At 36.0% G+C, this 16,699-nt stretch overlaps 1 protein-coding gene across 2 annotated transcripts in view; it reads right to left on the reverse strand.

The window, feature by feature from the left end:
* The window catches only part of LOC110513022 (transient receptor potential cation channel subfamily M member 7), a 94,202-nt gene that overhangs the window by 23,191 nt on the left and 54,312 nt on the right, over positions 1 to 16,699 (reverse strand). For both annotated transcript variants that reach the window (XM_090222671.1, XM_090222670.1), the window contains exon 22: positions 1,229 to 1,403. In XM_090222671.1, the coding sequence (XP_090078797.1) occupies positions 1,229 to 1,403 (175 nt within the window). The remainder of the gene's footprint in view (positions 1 to 1,228; positions 1,404 to 16,699) is intronic.

Here is a 16,699-nt window from a genome sequence, read left to right on the forward strand (position 1 = left end):
CCTCACTGTATATTACACAATGTATCTTCCGTAAATATCATTACTCAATATCATAAACACACTATCTCAAATGTGCTCTATGCAGCAAATCTGAATGTCACTTAGTCTCGCAATTATGTCAATAGGAGACTAAGTGAAAAGTTCCCTTAACTGGAAGTTAAGAATTATCCCCATGTGTACAACAATGTTTACTAAATGTTACAGGATGAGGCATTTGACGTTGGTTCCTACTTCACAGTAGGGCCGATTCAAAATACGTTTTTTCCCCCCAGAAATGGCTTCTTGAACATGTGAACTTTCATGTGCCTTAAATACAAACTTGTATGGGATTGGTAAATATGAATAAAAATGGCAAATGTGCCTAGTTTAGCCAAGGAGAAAGCACTGAGCTATACTGGGAGAAAGACAGGATATTTCCTGGCTAGTCATGATTGGCTGAGATAATGGTTGGGTATGCCGAGATATGATCCCTGTTTGGTTTGTCATGTCACAGGCTTCTGGATATAACAGAATGGGCTCTTCTCTGGTAAATTCACTTCTGGATATAACAGAATGGGCTCTTCTCTGGTAAATTCACAGATCATCTTTAAATCACAGATTTTTTGGAAAGATAAAAGTATGGAAAACTGCAAAAGTGTTCCTACAGCTCTCAAAAACATTGCTGCCCTGAATTTAGCAGGGTTTAAGTAGAGAGACTACTTTCTGGAGGACAGTGCCATGCTGACTCCCATGTTTACTCAAACTAGTGTAGGATACGCCATTTTGAAGCTCTGAGCCTGTACTTTAAGTAAATCACTTATATTTGACATGCCTCAAGAGAAATCTGGACCCAATAATCTAAACTAAAGCCCTGATTGGTTAAAAGCTGCTGTTCTCTACCATTGCTGGCTATACCTTCCCTAACAGGGGCCGACTGGCTGTGTCCTCAATCAACTCCTAGCCCCTACCTCCTAAGGACTTGATTACTTATGAAAGAACTGGATAGGCATAGTAAAACATATGCATATCCAATCAAGGGTCTAGGGTCTCATTCTGTACTCTAAATCAAAATCATTTAAACACAGCGACTGTGTGAGGTGACTGTGTGGTGCGGTGCAGGACGCGTTGACTAGACCAAACCTGGGTTTTTGATTGATTTCCAGTGCTAATCAGCTTCTCATGCCGTGGTGAGAATCCTTAAGAAAACTCTTACCATCGTAGTCGTTTATACCAGGCTCGTCTTCCTTACCGTCAATTTCATACGCATACACTTCCCCGTACATCATCCAGTACGGCTGGAAGACCACATCTTTGAGCAGCGTCCAACTGGGCTCCTCATTTGGGTACAGGATGGCTTTCCGCGGCACGCCATAACTCAACAACACCACCGCCATGATCACCACAATATAAAACATATTGGCCACCTAGAGGAATAATATGTATATTACATACACACATTACAGGATGGCTTTCTGGGGCATGCCATAACTCAACACCAGCACCACCTAGAGGAATAATATGTATATTACATACACACATTACAGGATGGCTTTCTGGGGCATGCCATAACTCAACACCAGCACCACCTAGAGGAATAATATGTATATTACATACACACATTACAGGATGGCTTTCTGGGGCATGCCATAACTCAACACCAGCACCACCTAGAGGAATAATATGTATATTACATACACACATTACAGGATGGCTTTCTGGGGCATGCCATAACTCAACACCAGCACCACCTAGAGGAATAATATGTATATTACATACACACATTACAGGATGGCTTTCTGGGGCATGCCATAACTCAACACCAGCACCACCTAGAGGAATAATATGTATATTACATACACACATTACAGGATGGCTTTCTGGGGCATGCCATAACTCAACACCAGCACCACCTAGAGGAATAGTATGTATATTACATACACACATTACAGGATGGCTTTCTGGGGCATGCCATAATGCAACACCAGCGCCACCTAGAGGAATAATATGTATATTACATACACACATTACAGGATGGCTTTCTGGGGCATGCCATAACGCAACACCAGCGCCACCTAGAGGAATATATACATTGTCCTATACATTATCACAACAATACAAAACAGCCATCTGTATGAATAGCGACATTACCACCACTATATTAAGGGCATGTGCATGCAGTTAACCAGGTCTAAGTTCTGAGAATAAACGTCCAAGTTCCTGGGAAATACTGATAGAATTTCCGGACTCACAGCTACGGCGCCTCAGAATGAACAGAACTGGTGCTGGATCCCCGTAGTCTATCAAAACATGTTGTTGATAGTAGACATTACCGCCACTATGTAAAACATGTTGATATATAGAGGTAACTGCCACTATGTAAAACATGTTGTTGATAGTAGACATTACTGCCGCTATGTAAAACATGTTGATATATAGAGGTAACTGCCACTATGTAAAACATGTTGATATATAGAGGTAACTGCCACTATGTAAAACATGTTGATATATAGAGGTAACTGCCACTATGTAAAACATGTTGTTGATAGTAAACATTACTGCCACTATGTAAAACATGTTGATATATAGGAGGTAACTGCCACTATGTAAAACATGTTGATATATATAGGTAACTGCCACTATGTAAAACATGTTGTTATATATAGGTAACTGCCACTATGTAAAACATGTTGATATATAGAGGTAACTGCCACTATGTAAAACATGTTGATATATATAGGTAACTGCCACTATGTAAAACATGTTGATATATAGAGGTAACTGCCACTATGTAAAACATGTTGTTATATATAGGTAACTGCCACTATGTAAAACATGTTGTTATATATAGGTAACTGCCACTATGTAAAACATGTTGATATATAGAGGTAACTGCCACTATGTAAAACATGTTGTTATATATAGGTAACTGCCACTATGTAAAACATGTTGATATATAGAGGTAACTGCCACTATGTAAAACATGTTGATATATATAGGTAACTGCCACTATGTAAAACATGTTGTTATATATAGGTAACTGCCACTATGTAAAACATGTTGTTATATATAGGAGGTAACTGCCACTATGTAAAACATGTTGTTATATATAGGAGGTAACTGCCACTATGTAAAACATGTTGTTATATAGGAGGTAACTGCCACTATGTAAAACATGTTGTTATATATAGGTAACTGCCACTATGTAAAACATGTTGTTATATAGGAGGTAACTGCCACTATGTAAAACATGTTGTTATATATAGGAGGTAACTGCCACTATGTAAAACATGTTGTTATATATAGGTAACTGCCACTATGTAAAACATGTTGTTATATAGGAGGTAACTGCCACTATGTAAAACATGTTGTTATATATAGGAGGTAACTGCCACTATGTAAAACATGTTGTTATATAGGAGGTAACTGCCACTATGTAAAACATGTTGTTGATAGTAAACATTACTGCCACTATGTAAAACATGTTGATATATAGAGGTAACTGCCACTATGTAAAACATGTTGATATACAGTGCCTTGCGAAAGTATTCGGCCCCCTTGAACTTTGCGACCTTTTGCCACATTTCAGGCTTCAAACATAAAGATATAAAACTGTATTTTTTTGTGAAGCATCAACAACAAATGGGACACAATCATGAAGTGGAACGACATTTATTGGATATTTCAAACTTTTTTAACAAATCAAAAACTGAAAAATTGGGCGTGCAAAATTATTCAGCCCCTTTACTTTCAGTGCAGCAAACTCTCTCCAGAAGTTCAGTGAGGATCTCTGAATGATCCAATGTTGACCTAAATGACTAATGATGATAAATACAATCCACCTGTGTGTAATCAAGTCTCCGTATAAATGCACCTGCACTGTGATAGTCTCAGAGGTCCGTTAAAAGCGCAGAGAGCATCATGAAGAACAAGGAACACACCAGGCAGGTCCGAGATACTGTTGTGAAGAAGTTTAAAGCCGGATTTGGATACAAAAATATTTCCCAAGCTTTAAACATCCCAAGGAGCACTGTGCAAGCGATAATATTGAAATGGAAGGAGTATCAGACCACTGCAAATCTACCAAGACCTGGCCGTCCCTCTAAACTTTCAGCTCATACAAGGAGAAGACTGATCAGAGATGCAGCCAAGAGGCCCATGATCACTCTGGATGAACTGCAGAGATCTACAGCTGAGGTGGGAGACTCTGTCCATAGGACAACAATCAGTAGTATATTGCACAAATCCTGCCTTTATGGAAGAGTGGCAAGAAGAAAGCCATTTCTTAAAGACATCCATAAAAAGTGTTGTTTAAAGTTTGCCACAAGCCACCTGGGAGACACACCAAACATGTGGAAGAAGGTGCTCTGGTCAGATGAAACCAAAATTGAACTTTTTGGCAACAATGCAAAACGTTATGTTTGGCGTAAAAGCAACACAGCTGAACACACCATCCCCACTGTCAAACATGGTGGTGGCAGCATCATGGTTTGGGCCTGATTTTCTTCAGCAGGGACAGGGAAGATGGTTAAAATTGATGGGAAGATGGATGGAGCGAAATTCAGGACCATTCTGGAAGAAAACCTGATGGAGTCTGCAAAAGACCTGAGACTGGGACGGAGATTTGTCTTCCAACAAGACAATGATCCAAAACATAAAGCAAAATCTACAATGGAATGGTTCAAAAATAAACATATCCAGGTGTTAGAATGGCCAAGTCAAAGTCCAGACCTGAATCCAATCGAGAATCTGTGGAAAGAACTGAAAACTGCTGTTCACAAATGCTCTCCATCCAACCTCACTGAGCTCGAGCTGTTTTGCAAGGAGGAATGGGAAAAAATTTCAGTCTCTCGATGTGCAAAACTGATAGAGACATACCCCAAGCGACTTACAGCTGTAATCGCAGCAAAAGGTGGCGCTACAAAGTATTACCTTAAGGGGGCTGAATAATTTTGCACGCCCAATTTTTCAGTTTTTGATTTTTGAAAAAAGTTTGAAATATCCAATAAATGTCGTTCCACTTCATGATTGTGTCCCACTTGTTGTTGATTCTTCACAAAAAAATACAGTTTTATATCTTTATGTTTGAAGCCTGAAATGTGGCAAAAGGTCGCAAAGTTCAAGGGGGCCGAATACTTTCGCAAGGCACTGTATATAGGTAACTGCCACTATGTAAAACATGTTGTTATATATAGGTAACTGCCCAGATGTAAAACATGTTGATATATAGGAGGTAACTGCCACTATGTAAAACATGTTGTTATATAGGAGGTAACTGCCACTATGTAAAACATGTTGATATATAGGAGGTAACTGCCACTATGTAAAACATGTTGTTGATAGTAAACATTACTGCCACTATGTAAAACATGTTGATATATAGGAGGTAACTGCCACTATGTAAAACATGTTGTTATATAGGAGGTAACTGCCACTATGTAAAACATGTTGATATATAGGAGGTAACTGCCACTATGTAAAACATGTTGTTATATATAGGTAACTGCCACTATGTAAAACATGTTGTTATATATTAGGTAACTGCCACTATGTAAAACATGTTGTTATATATAGGTAACTGCCACTATGTAAAACATGTTGTTATATATAGGAGGTAACTGCCACTATGTAAAACATGTTGTTATATATTAGGTAACTGCCACTATGTAAAACATGTTGTTATATATATAGGTAACTGCCACTATGTAAAACATGTTGATATATAGGAGGTAACTGCCACTATGTAAAACATGTTGTTATATATTAGGTAACTGCCACTATGTAAAACATGTTGATATATAGAGGTAACTGCCACTATGTAAAACATGTTGATATATATAGGTAACTGCCACTATGTAAAACATGTTGTTATATATTAGGTAACTGCCACTATGTAAAACATGTTGATATATAGGAGGTAACTGCCACTATGTAAAACATGTTGTTATATAGGAGGTAACTGCCACTATGTAAAACATGTTGTTATATAGGAGGTAACTGCCACTATGTAAAACATGTTGTTATATAGGAGGTAACTGCCACTATGTAAAACATGTTGTTATATAGGAGGTAACTGCCACTATGTAAAACATGTTGTTATATATATAGGTAACTGCCACTATGTAAAACATGTTGATATATAGGAGGTAACTGCCACTATGTAAAACATGTTGTTATATAGAGGTAACTGCCACTATGTAAAACATGTTGTTATATAGGAGGTAACTGCCACTATGTAAAACATGTTGTTATATAGGAGGTAACTGCCACTATGTAAAACATGTTGTTATATAGGAGGTAACTGCCACTATGTAAAACATGTTGTTATATATATAGGTAACTGCCACTATGTAAAACATGTTGATATATAGGAGGTAACTGTCACTATGTAAAACATGTTGTTATATAGGAGGTAACTGCCACTATGTAAAACATGTTGATATATATAGGTAACTGCCACTATGTAAAACATGTTGTTATATATATAGGTAACTGCCACTATGTAAAACATGTTGATATATAGGAGGTAACTGCCACTATGTAAAACATGTTGTTATATAGAGGTAACTGCCACTATGTAAAACATGTTGTTATATAGGAGGTAACTGCCACTATGTAAAACATGTTGATATATAGAGGTAACTGCCACTATGTAAAACATGTTGTTATATAGGAGGTAACTGCCACTATGTAAAACATGTTGTTATATAGGAGGTAACTGCCACTATGTAAAACATGTTGATATATAGGAGGTAACTGCCACTATGTAAAACATGTTGATATATAGGAGGTAACTGCCACTATGTAAAACATGTTGTTATATAGGAGGTAACTGCCACTATGTAAAACATGTTGTTATATATATAGGTAACTGCCACTATGTAAAACATGTTGATATATAGGAGGTAACTGCCACTATGTAAAACATGTTGTTATATAGGAGGTAACTGCCACTATGTAAAACATGTTGTTATATATATAGGTAACTGCCACTATGTAAAACATGTTGATATATAGGAGGTAACTGCCACTATGTAAAACATGTTGTTATATATATAGGTAACTGCCACTATGTAAAACATGTTGTTGATAGTAGACATTACTGCCACTATGTAAAACATGTTGTTATATATATAGGTAACTGCCACTATGTAAAACATGTTGATATATAGGAGGTAACTGCCACTATGTAAAACATGTTGTTATATATATAGGTAACTGCCACTATGTAAAACATGTTGATATATAGGAGGTAACTGCCACTATGTAAAACATGTTGTTATATATAGGTAACTGCCACTATGTAAAACATGTTGATATATAGGAGGTAACTGCCACTATGTAAAACATGTTGTTGATAGTAGACATTACTGCCACTATGTAAAACATGTTGATATATAGGAGGTAACTGCCACTATGTAAAACATGTTATATATAGGTAACTGCCACTATGTAAAACATGTTGATATATATAGGTAACTGCCACTATGTAAAACATGTTGTTATATAGGAGGTAACTGCCACTATGTAAAACATGTTGTTATATAGGAGGTAACTGCCACTATGTAAAACATGTTGTTATATATAGGTAACTGCCACTATGTAAAACATGTTGTTATATAGGAGGTAACTGCCACTATGTAAAACATGTTGATATATAGGAGGTAACTGCCACTATGTAAAACATGTTGTTATATAGGAGGTAACTGCCACTATGTAAAACATGTTGTTATATATATATATATAGGTAACTGCCACTATGTAAAACATGTTGATATATAGGAGGTAACTGCCACTATGTAAAACATGTTGATATATAGGAGGTAACTGCCACTATGTAAAACATGTTGTTATATATAGGTAACTGCCCAGATGTAAAACATGTTGATATATAGGAGGTAACTGCCACTATGTAAAACATGTTGTTATATTAGGTAACTGCCACTATGTAAAACATGTTGATATATAGGAGGTAACTGCCACTATGTAAAACATGTTGTTATATATTAGGTAACTGCCACTATGTAAAACATGTTGTTATATATAGGTAACTGCCACTATGTAAAACATGTTGTTATATAGGAGGTAACTGCCACTATGTAAAACATGTTGTTATATATAGGAGGTAACTGCCACTATGTAAAACATGTTGTTATATAGAGGTAACTGCCACTATGTAAAACATGTTGTTATATAGAGGTAACTGCCACTATGTAAAACATGTTGTTATATATAGGAGGTAACTGCCACTATGTAAAACATGTTGATATATAGAGGTAACTGCCACTATGTAAAACATGTTGTTATATAGAGGTAACTGCCACTATGTAAAACATGTTGTTATATATAGGAGGTAACTGCCACTATGTAAAACATGTTGTTATATAGGTAACTGCCACTATGTAAAACATGTTGTTATATAGAGGTAACTGCCACTATGTAAAACATGTTGATATATAGAGGTAACTGCCACTATGTAAAACATGTTGATATATAGAGGTAACTGCCACTATGTAAAACATGTTGTTATATAGAGGTAACTGCCACTATGTAAAACATGTTGATATATAGAGGTAACTGCCACTATGTAAAACATGTTGATATATATAGGTAACTGCCACTATGTAAAACATGTTGTTATATATATAGGTAACTGCCACTATGTAAAACATGTTGTTATATAGAGGTAACTGCCACTATGTAAAACATGTTGATATATAGGAGGTAACTGCCACTATGTAAAACATGTTGTTATATATAGGTAACTGCCACTATGTAAAACATGTTGATATATATTAGGTAACTGCCACTATGTAAAACATGTTGATATATAGGAGGTAACTGCCACTATGTAAAACATGTTGTTATATATAGGTAACTGCCACTATGTAAAACATGTTGATATATAGAGGTAACTGCCACTATGTAAAACATGTTGTTATATAGGAGGTAACTGCCACTATGTAAAACATGTTGTTGATAGTAGACATTACTGCCACTATGTAAAACATGTTGTTATATAGGAGGTAACTGCCACTATGTAAAACATGTTGATATATAGGAGGTAACTGCCACTATGTAAAACATGTTGTTATATAGGAGGTAACTGCCACTATGTAAAACATGTTGATATATAGGAGGTAACTGCCACTATGTAAAACATGTTGTTGATAGTAGACATTACTGCCACTATGTAAAACATGTTGTTATATAGGAGGTAACTGCCACTATGTAAAACATGTTGTTGATAGTAAACATTACTGCCACTATGTAAAACATGTTGATATATAGGAGGTAACTGCCACTATGTAAAACATGTTGTTGATAGTAAACATTACTGCCACTATGTAAAACATGTTGATATATAGGAGGTAACTGCCACTATGTAAAACATGTTGATATATAGAGGTAACTGCCACTATGTAAAACATGTTGTTGATAGTAGACATTACTGCCACTATGTAAAACATGTTGATATATAGGAGGTAACTGCCACTATGTAAAACATGTTGTTATATAGGAGGTAACTGCCACTATGTAAAACATGTTGTTATATAGGAGGTAACTGCCACTATGTAAAACATGTTGTTATATAGGAGGTAACTGCCACTATGTAAAACATGTTGTTATATAGGAGGTAACTGCCACTATGTAAAACATGTTGTTATATAGGAGGTAACTGCCACTATGTAAAACATGTTGATATATATAGGTAACTGCCACTATGTAAAACATGTTGATATATAGAGGTAACTGCCACTATGTAAAACATGTTGATATATAGAGGTAACTGCCACTATGTAAAACATGTTGTTATATAGGAGGTAACTGCCACTATGTAAAACATGTTGATATATAGGAGGTAACTGCCACTATGTAAAACATGTTGTTGATAGTAGACATTACTGCCACTATGTAAAACATGTTGATATATAGAGGTAACTGCCACTATGTAAAACATGTTGATATATAGAGGTAACTGCCACTATGTAAAACATGTTGATATATAGAGGTAACTGCCACTATGTAAAACATGTTGATATATAGAGGTAACTGCCACTATGTAAAACATGTTGTTGATAGTAGACATTACTGCCACTATGTAAAACATGTTGATATATAGAGGTAACTGCCACTATGTAAAACATGTTGATATATAGAGGTAACTGCCACTATGTAAAACATGTTGTTGATAGTAGACATTACTGCCACTATGTAAAACATGTTGTTATATAGGAGGTAACTGCCACTATGTAAAACATGTTGATATATAGGAGGTAACTGCCACTATGTAAAACATGTTGTTATATATAGGTAACTGCCCAGATGTAAAACATGTTGTTATATATAGGTAACTGCCACTATGTAAAACATGTTGTTATATTAGGTAACTGCCACTATGTAAAACATGTTGATATATAGGAGGTAACTGCCACTATGTAAAACATGTTGTTATATATTAGGTAACTGCCACTATGTAAAACATGTTGTTATATATAGGTAACTGCCACTATGTAAAACATGTTGTTATATAGGAGGTAACTGCCACTATGTAAAACATGTTGTTATATATAGGAGGTAACTGCCACTATGTAAAACATGTTGTTATATAGAGGTAACTGCCACTATGTAAAACATGTTGTTATATAGAGGTAACTGCCACTATGTAAAACATGTTGTTATATATAGGAGGTAACTGCCACTATGTAAAACATGTTGATATATAGAGGTAACTGCCACTATGTAAAACATGTTGTTATATAGAGGTAACTGCCACTATGTAAAACATGTTGTTATATATAGGAGGTAACTGCCACTATGTAAAACATGTTGTTATATAGGTAACTGCCACTATGTAAAACATGTTGTTATATAGAGGTAACTGCCACTATGTAAAACATGTTGATATATAGAGGTAACTGCCACTATGTAAAACATGTTGATATATAGAGGTAACTGCCACTATGTAAAACATGTTGTTATATAGAGGTAACTGCCACTATGTAAAACATGTTGATATATAGAGGTAACTGCCACTATGTAAAACATGTTGATATATATAGGTAACTGCCACTATGTAAAACATGTTGTTATATATATAGGTAACTGCCACTATGTAAAACATGTTGATATATAGGAGGTAACTGCCACTATGTAAAACATGTTGTTATATATAGGTAACTGCCACTATGTAAAACATGTTGATATATAGAGGTAACTGCCACTATGTAAAACATGTTGTTATATAGGAGGTAACTGCCACTATGTAAAACATGTTGTTGATAGTAAACATTACTGCCACTATGTAAAACATGTTGATATATAGGAGGTAACTGCCACTATGTAAAACATGTTGTTGATAGTAGACATTACTGCCACTATGTAAAACATGTTGTTATATAGGAGGTAACTGCCACTATGTAAAACATGTTGTTGATAGTAAACATTACTGCCACTATGTAAAACATGTTGATATATAGAGGTAACTGCCACTATGTAAAACATGTTGATATATAGGAGGTAACTGCCACTATGTAAAACATGTTGATATATAGAGGTAACTGCCACTATGTAAAACATGTTGTTATATATAGGTAACTGCCACTATGTAAAACATGTTGTTATATAGAGGTAACTGCCACTATGTAAAACATGTTGTTGATAGTAAACATTACTGCCACTATGTAAAACATGTTGATATATAGGAGGTAACTGCCACTATGTAAAACATGTTGATATATAGAGGTAACTGCCACTATGTAAAACATGTTGTTATATATAGGTAACTGCCACTATGTAAAACATGTTGATATATAGGAGGTAACTGCCACTATGTAAAACATGTTGTTGATAGTAAACATTACTGCCACTATGTAAAACATGTTGATATATAGGAGGTAACTGCCACTATGTAAAACATGTTGATATATAGAGGTAACTGCCACTATGTAAAACATGTTGTTGATAGTAAACATTACTGCCACTATGTAAAACATGTTGATATATAGGAGGTAACTGCCACTATGTAAAACATGTTGATATATAGAGGTAACTGCCACTATGTAAAACATGTTGATATATAGAGGTAACTGCCACTATGTAAAACATGTTGTTGATAGTAAACATTACTGCCACTATGTAAAACATGTTGATATATAGGAGGTAACTGCCACTATGTAAAACATGTTGTTATATATAGGTAACTGCCACTATGTAAAACATGTTGTTATATATAGGTAACTGCCACTATGTAAAACATGTTGATATATAGGAGGTTACTGCCACTATGTAAAACATGTTGTTATATAGGAGGTAACTGCCACTATGTAAAACATGTTGTTATATAGGAGGTAACTGCCACTATGTAAAACATGTTGATATATAGAGGTAACTGCCACTATGTAAAACATGTTGTTATATAGGAGGTAACTGCCACTATGTAAAACATGTTGTTATATAGGAGGTAACTGCCACTATGTAAAACATGTTGTTATATAGGAGGTAACTGCCACTATGTAAAACATGTTGTTATATAGGAGGTAACTGCCACTATGTAAAACATGTTGTTATATATAGGAGGTAACTGCCACTATGTAAAACATGTTGATATATAGGAGGTAACTGCCACTATGTAAAACATGTTGTTATATAGGAGGTAACTGCCACTATGTAAAACATGTTGATATATATAGGTAACTGCCACTATGTAAAACATGTTGATATATAGGAGGTAACTGCCACTATGTAAAACATGTTGTTATATATAGGTAACTGCCACTATGTAAAACATGTTGATATATAGAGGTAACTGCCACTATGTAAAACATGTTGTTATATAGGAGGTAACTGCCACTATGTAAAACATGTTGATATATATAGGTAACTGCCACTATGTAAAACATGTTGTTATATAGAGGTAACTGCCACTATGTAAAACATGTTGTTATATAGGAGGTAACTGCCACTATGTAAAACATGTTGATATATAGGAGGTAACTGCCACTATGTAAAACATGTTGTTATATAGGAGGTAACTGCCACTATGTTAAACATGTTGTTGATAGTAGACATTACTGCCACTATGTAAAACATGTTGATATATAGGTAACTGCCACTATGTAAAACATGTTGTTATATATAGGAGGTAACTGCCACTATGTAAAACATGTTGATATATAGGAGGTAACTGCCACTATGTAAAACATGTTGATATATAGAGGTAACTGCCACTATGTAAAACATGTTGATATATAGAGGTAACTGCCACTATGTAAAACATGTTGTTGATAGTAGACATTACTGCCACTATGTAAAACATGTTGATATATAGAGGTAACTGCCACTATGTAAAACATGTTGATATATAGAGGTAACTGCCACTATGTAAAACATGTTGATATATAGAGGTAACTGCCACTATGTAAAACATGTTGATATATAGAGGTAACTGCCACTATGTAAAACATGTTGTTGATAGTAGACATTACTGCCACTATGTAAAACATGTTGATATATAGAGGTAACTGCCACTATGTAAAACATGTTGATATATAGAGGTAACTGCCACTATGTAAAACATGTTGTTGATAGTAGACATTACTGCCACTATGTAAAACATGTTGATATATATAGGTAACTGCCACTATGTAAAACATGTTGTTGATAGTAGACATTACTGCCACTATGTAAAACATGTTGATATATATAGGTAACTGCCACTATGTAAAACATGTTGATATATAGGAGGTAACTGCCACTATGTAAAACATGTTGTTATATATTAGGTAACTGCCACTATGTAAAACATGTTGATATATAGAGGTAACTGCCACTATGTAAAACATGTTGATATATATAGGTAACTGCCACTATGTAAAACATGTTGATATATATAGGTAACTGCCACTATGTAAAACATGTTGTTATATATAGGTAACTGCCACTATGTAAAACATGTTGATATATATAGGTAACTGCCACTATGTAAAACATGTTGTTATATATAGGTAACTGCCACTATGTAAAACATGTTGTTATATAGGAGGTAACTGCCACTATGTAAAACATGTTGTTATATATAGGTAACTGCCACTATGTAAAACATGTTGTTATATGGGAGGTAACTGCCACTATGTAAAACATGTTGTTATATATAGGTAACTGCCACTATGTAAAACATGTTGATATATAGAGGTAACTGCCACTATGTAAAACATGTTGTTGATAGTAAACATTACTGCCACTATGTAAAACATGTTGATATATAGAGGTAACTGCCACTATGTAAAACATGTTGATATATAGAGGTAACTGCCAAATTAAAAGGAAACACTTGGGTAAATGAGGGATACAAAGTATATTGAAAGCAGGTGCTCCCACACAGGTGTGGTTCCTGAGTTAATTAAGCTATTAACATCCAAATAAAAATGCCCAGTTGCCAATTAGGGGTCTCAAAGGAGCATAGGGGGGGGGGTTTAAAGGGTGTGTCTCAGTCACCAGATCTCAACCCAATTGAACATTAATGTGAGATTCTGGAACGGCACCTGAGTCAATGTTTTCCATCAACAAAACACCATTCTAGCTCCAACAGGGCAGTAAAATCTAGAAATACAATACAGACACCCCCCCACCCCCCCCCCCCCCCCCCAAAAAAAAAAATCAGAAGGAGCAATATCAGAGTCCGGAAAATAAACAACTCCTCCCACTTCCCTCCTACCCTGGAGGGGAACCTGCCACCTATTGGTCACCACACACCTCATTCAATGTAATCAACCAGATCATGTCCACATGAGAGGCGGGGCTACCCCTTTAAAAACACCCCCACCTGCACTCATTAGCCTCTTTCAAACCAAACTAGCATGGAACCCTAGAGATGTGCTATTGACTGAAAACCATCTGATCAACCGTCACACATTACCTAAATAAAGTATTTAGTCAACCACCAATTGTGCAAGTTCTCCCACTTAAAAAGATGAGAGAGGCCTGTAATTTTCATCATAGGTACACTTCAACTATGACAGACAAAATTAGGAGAAAAAAATCCAGAAAATCACATTGTAGGATTTTTAATGAATGTATTTGCAAATTATGGTGGAAAATAAGTATTTGGTCAATAACAAAAGTTTCTCTCAATACTTTGTTATATACCCTTTGTTGGCAATGACAGAGGTCGAACGTTTTCTGTAAGTCTTCGCAAGGTTTTCACACACTGTTGCTGGTATTTTGGACCATTCCTCCATGCAGATCTCCTCTAGAGCAGGGATGTTTTGGGGCTGTTGCTGGGCAACACAGACTTTCAACTCCCTCCAAAGATTTTCTATGGGGTTGAGATCTGGAGACTGGCTAGGCCACTCCAGGACCTTGAAATGCTTCTTACGAAGCCACTCCTTCGTTGCCCGGGCGGTGTGTTTGGGATCATTGTCATGCTGAAAGACCCAGCCACGTTTAATATTCAATGCCCTTGCTGATGGAAGGAGGTTTTCACTCAAAATCTCACGATACATGGCCCCATTCATTCTTTCCTTTACACGGATCAGTCGTCCTGGTCCCTTTGCAGAAAAACAGCCCCAAAGCATGATGTTTCCACCCCCATGCTTCACAGTAGGTATGGTGGTCTTTGGATGCAACTCAGCATTCTTTGTCCTCCAAACACGACGAGTTGAGTTTTTACCAAAAAGTTATATTTTGGTTTCATCTGACCATATGACATTCTCCCAATCTTCTTCTGGATCATCCAAATGCTCTCTAGCAAACTTCAGAAGGGCCTGGACATGTACTGGCTTAAGCAGGGGGACACGTCTGGCACTGCAGGATTTGAGTCCCTGGCGGCGTAGTGTGTTACTGATGGTAGGTTTTGTTACTTTGGTCCCAGCTCTCTGCAGGTCATTCACTAGGTCCCCCTGTGTGGTTCTGGGATTTTTGCTCACTGTTCTTGTGATCATTTTGACCCCACGGGGTGAGATCTTGTGTGGAGCCCCAGATCGAAGGAGATTATCAGTGGTCTTGTATGTCTTCCATTTCCTAATAATTGCTCCCACAGTTGATTTCTTCAAACCAAGCTGCTTACCTATTGCAGATTCAGTCTTCCCAGCCTGGTGCAGGTCTCCAATTTTGTTTCTGGTGTCCTTTGACAGCTCTTTGGTCTTGGCCATAGTGGAGTTTGGAGTGTGACAGTTTGAGGTTGTGGACAGGTGTCTTTTATACTGATAACAAGTTCAAACAGGTGCCATTAATACAGATAACGAGTGGAGGACAGAGTACCCTCTTAAAGAAGTTACAGGTCTGTGAGAGCCAGAAATCTTGCTTGTTTGTAGGTGAACAAATACTTATTTTCTACCATAATTTGCAAATAAATTCATAAAAAATCGTAAAATGTGATTTTCTGGATTTTTTTCTTCTCATTTTGTCTGTCATAGTTGAAGTGTGCCTATGATGAAAATTACAGGCCTCATCTTTTTAAGTGGGAGAACTTGCACAATTGGTGGCTGACTAAATACTTTTTTTGCCCCACTGTACATATAAAATGGGTAGAGCTCCTCTCACTAAATTGATCACTAACCTTTTGAAGCTGAGCCATTTGCTCGTGCTCTGCTACGCAGCACAGTCATATCTGACTAAGATCATAACATGGTGTCAGAAGTGCTTCAACCTTGTCAAATATATACTACATTATATTATTTCAGAGAAAATACTGTTTCTTGAGGTTTGTCAGAGTTTAGAGTGA

This window comes from Oncorhynchus mykiss, chromosome 26, assembly GCF_057628025.1.
Source record: "Oncorhynchus mykiss isolate SJ-2025 chromosome 26, ASM5762802v1, whole genome shotgun sequence".
Classification (NCBI taxonomy): Eukaryota; Metazoa; Chordata; class Actinopteri; order Salmoniformes; family Salmonidae; genus Oncorhynchus; species Oncorhynchus mykiss.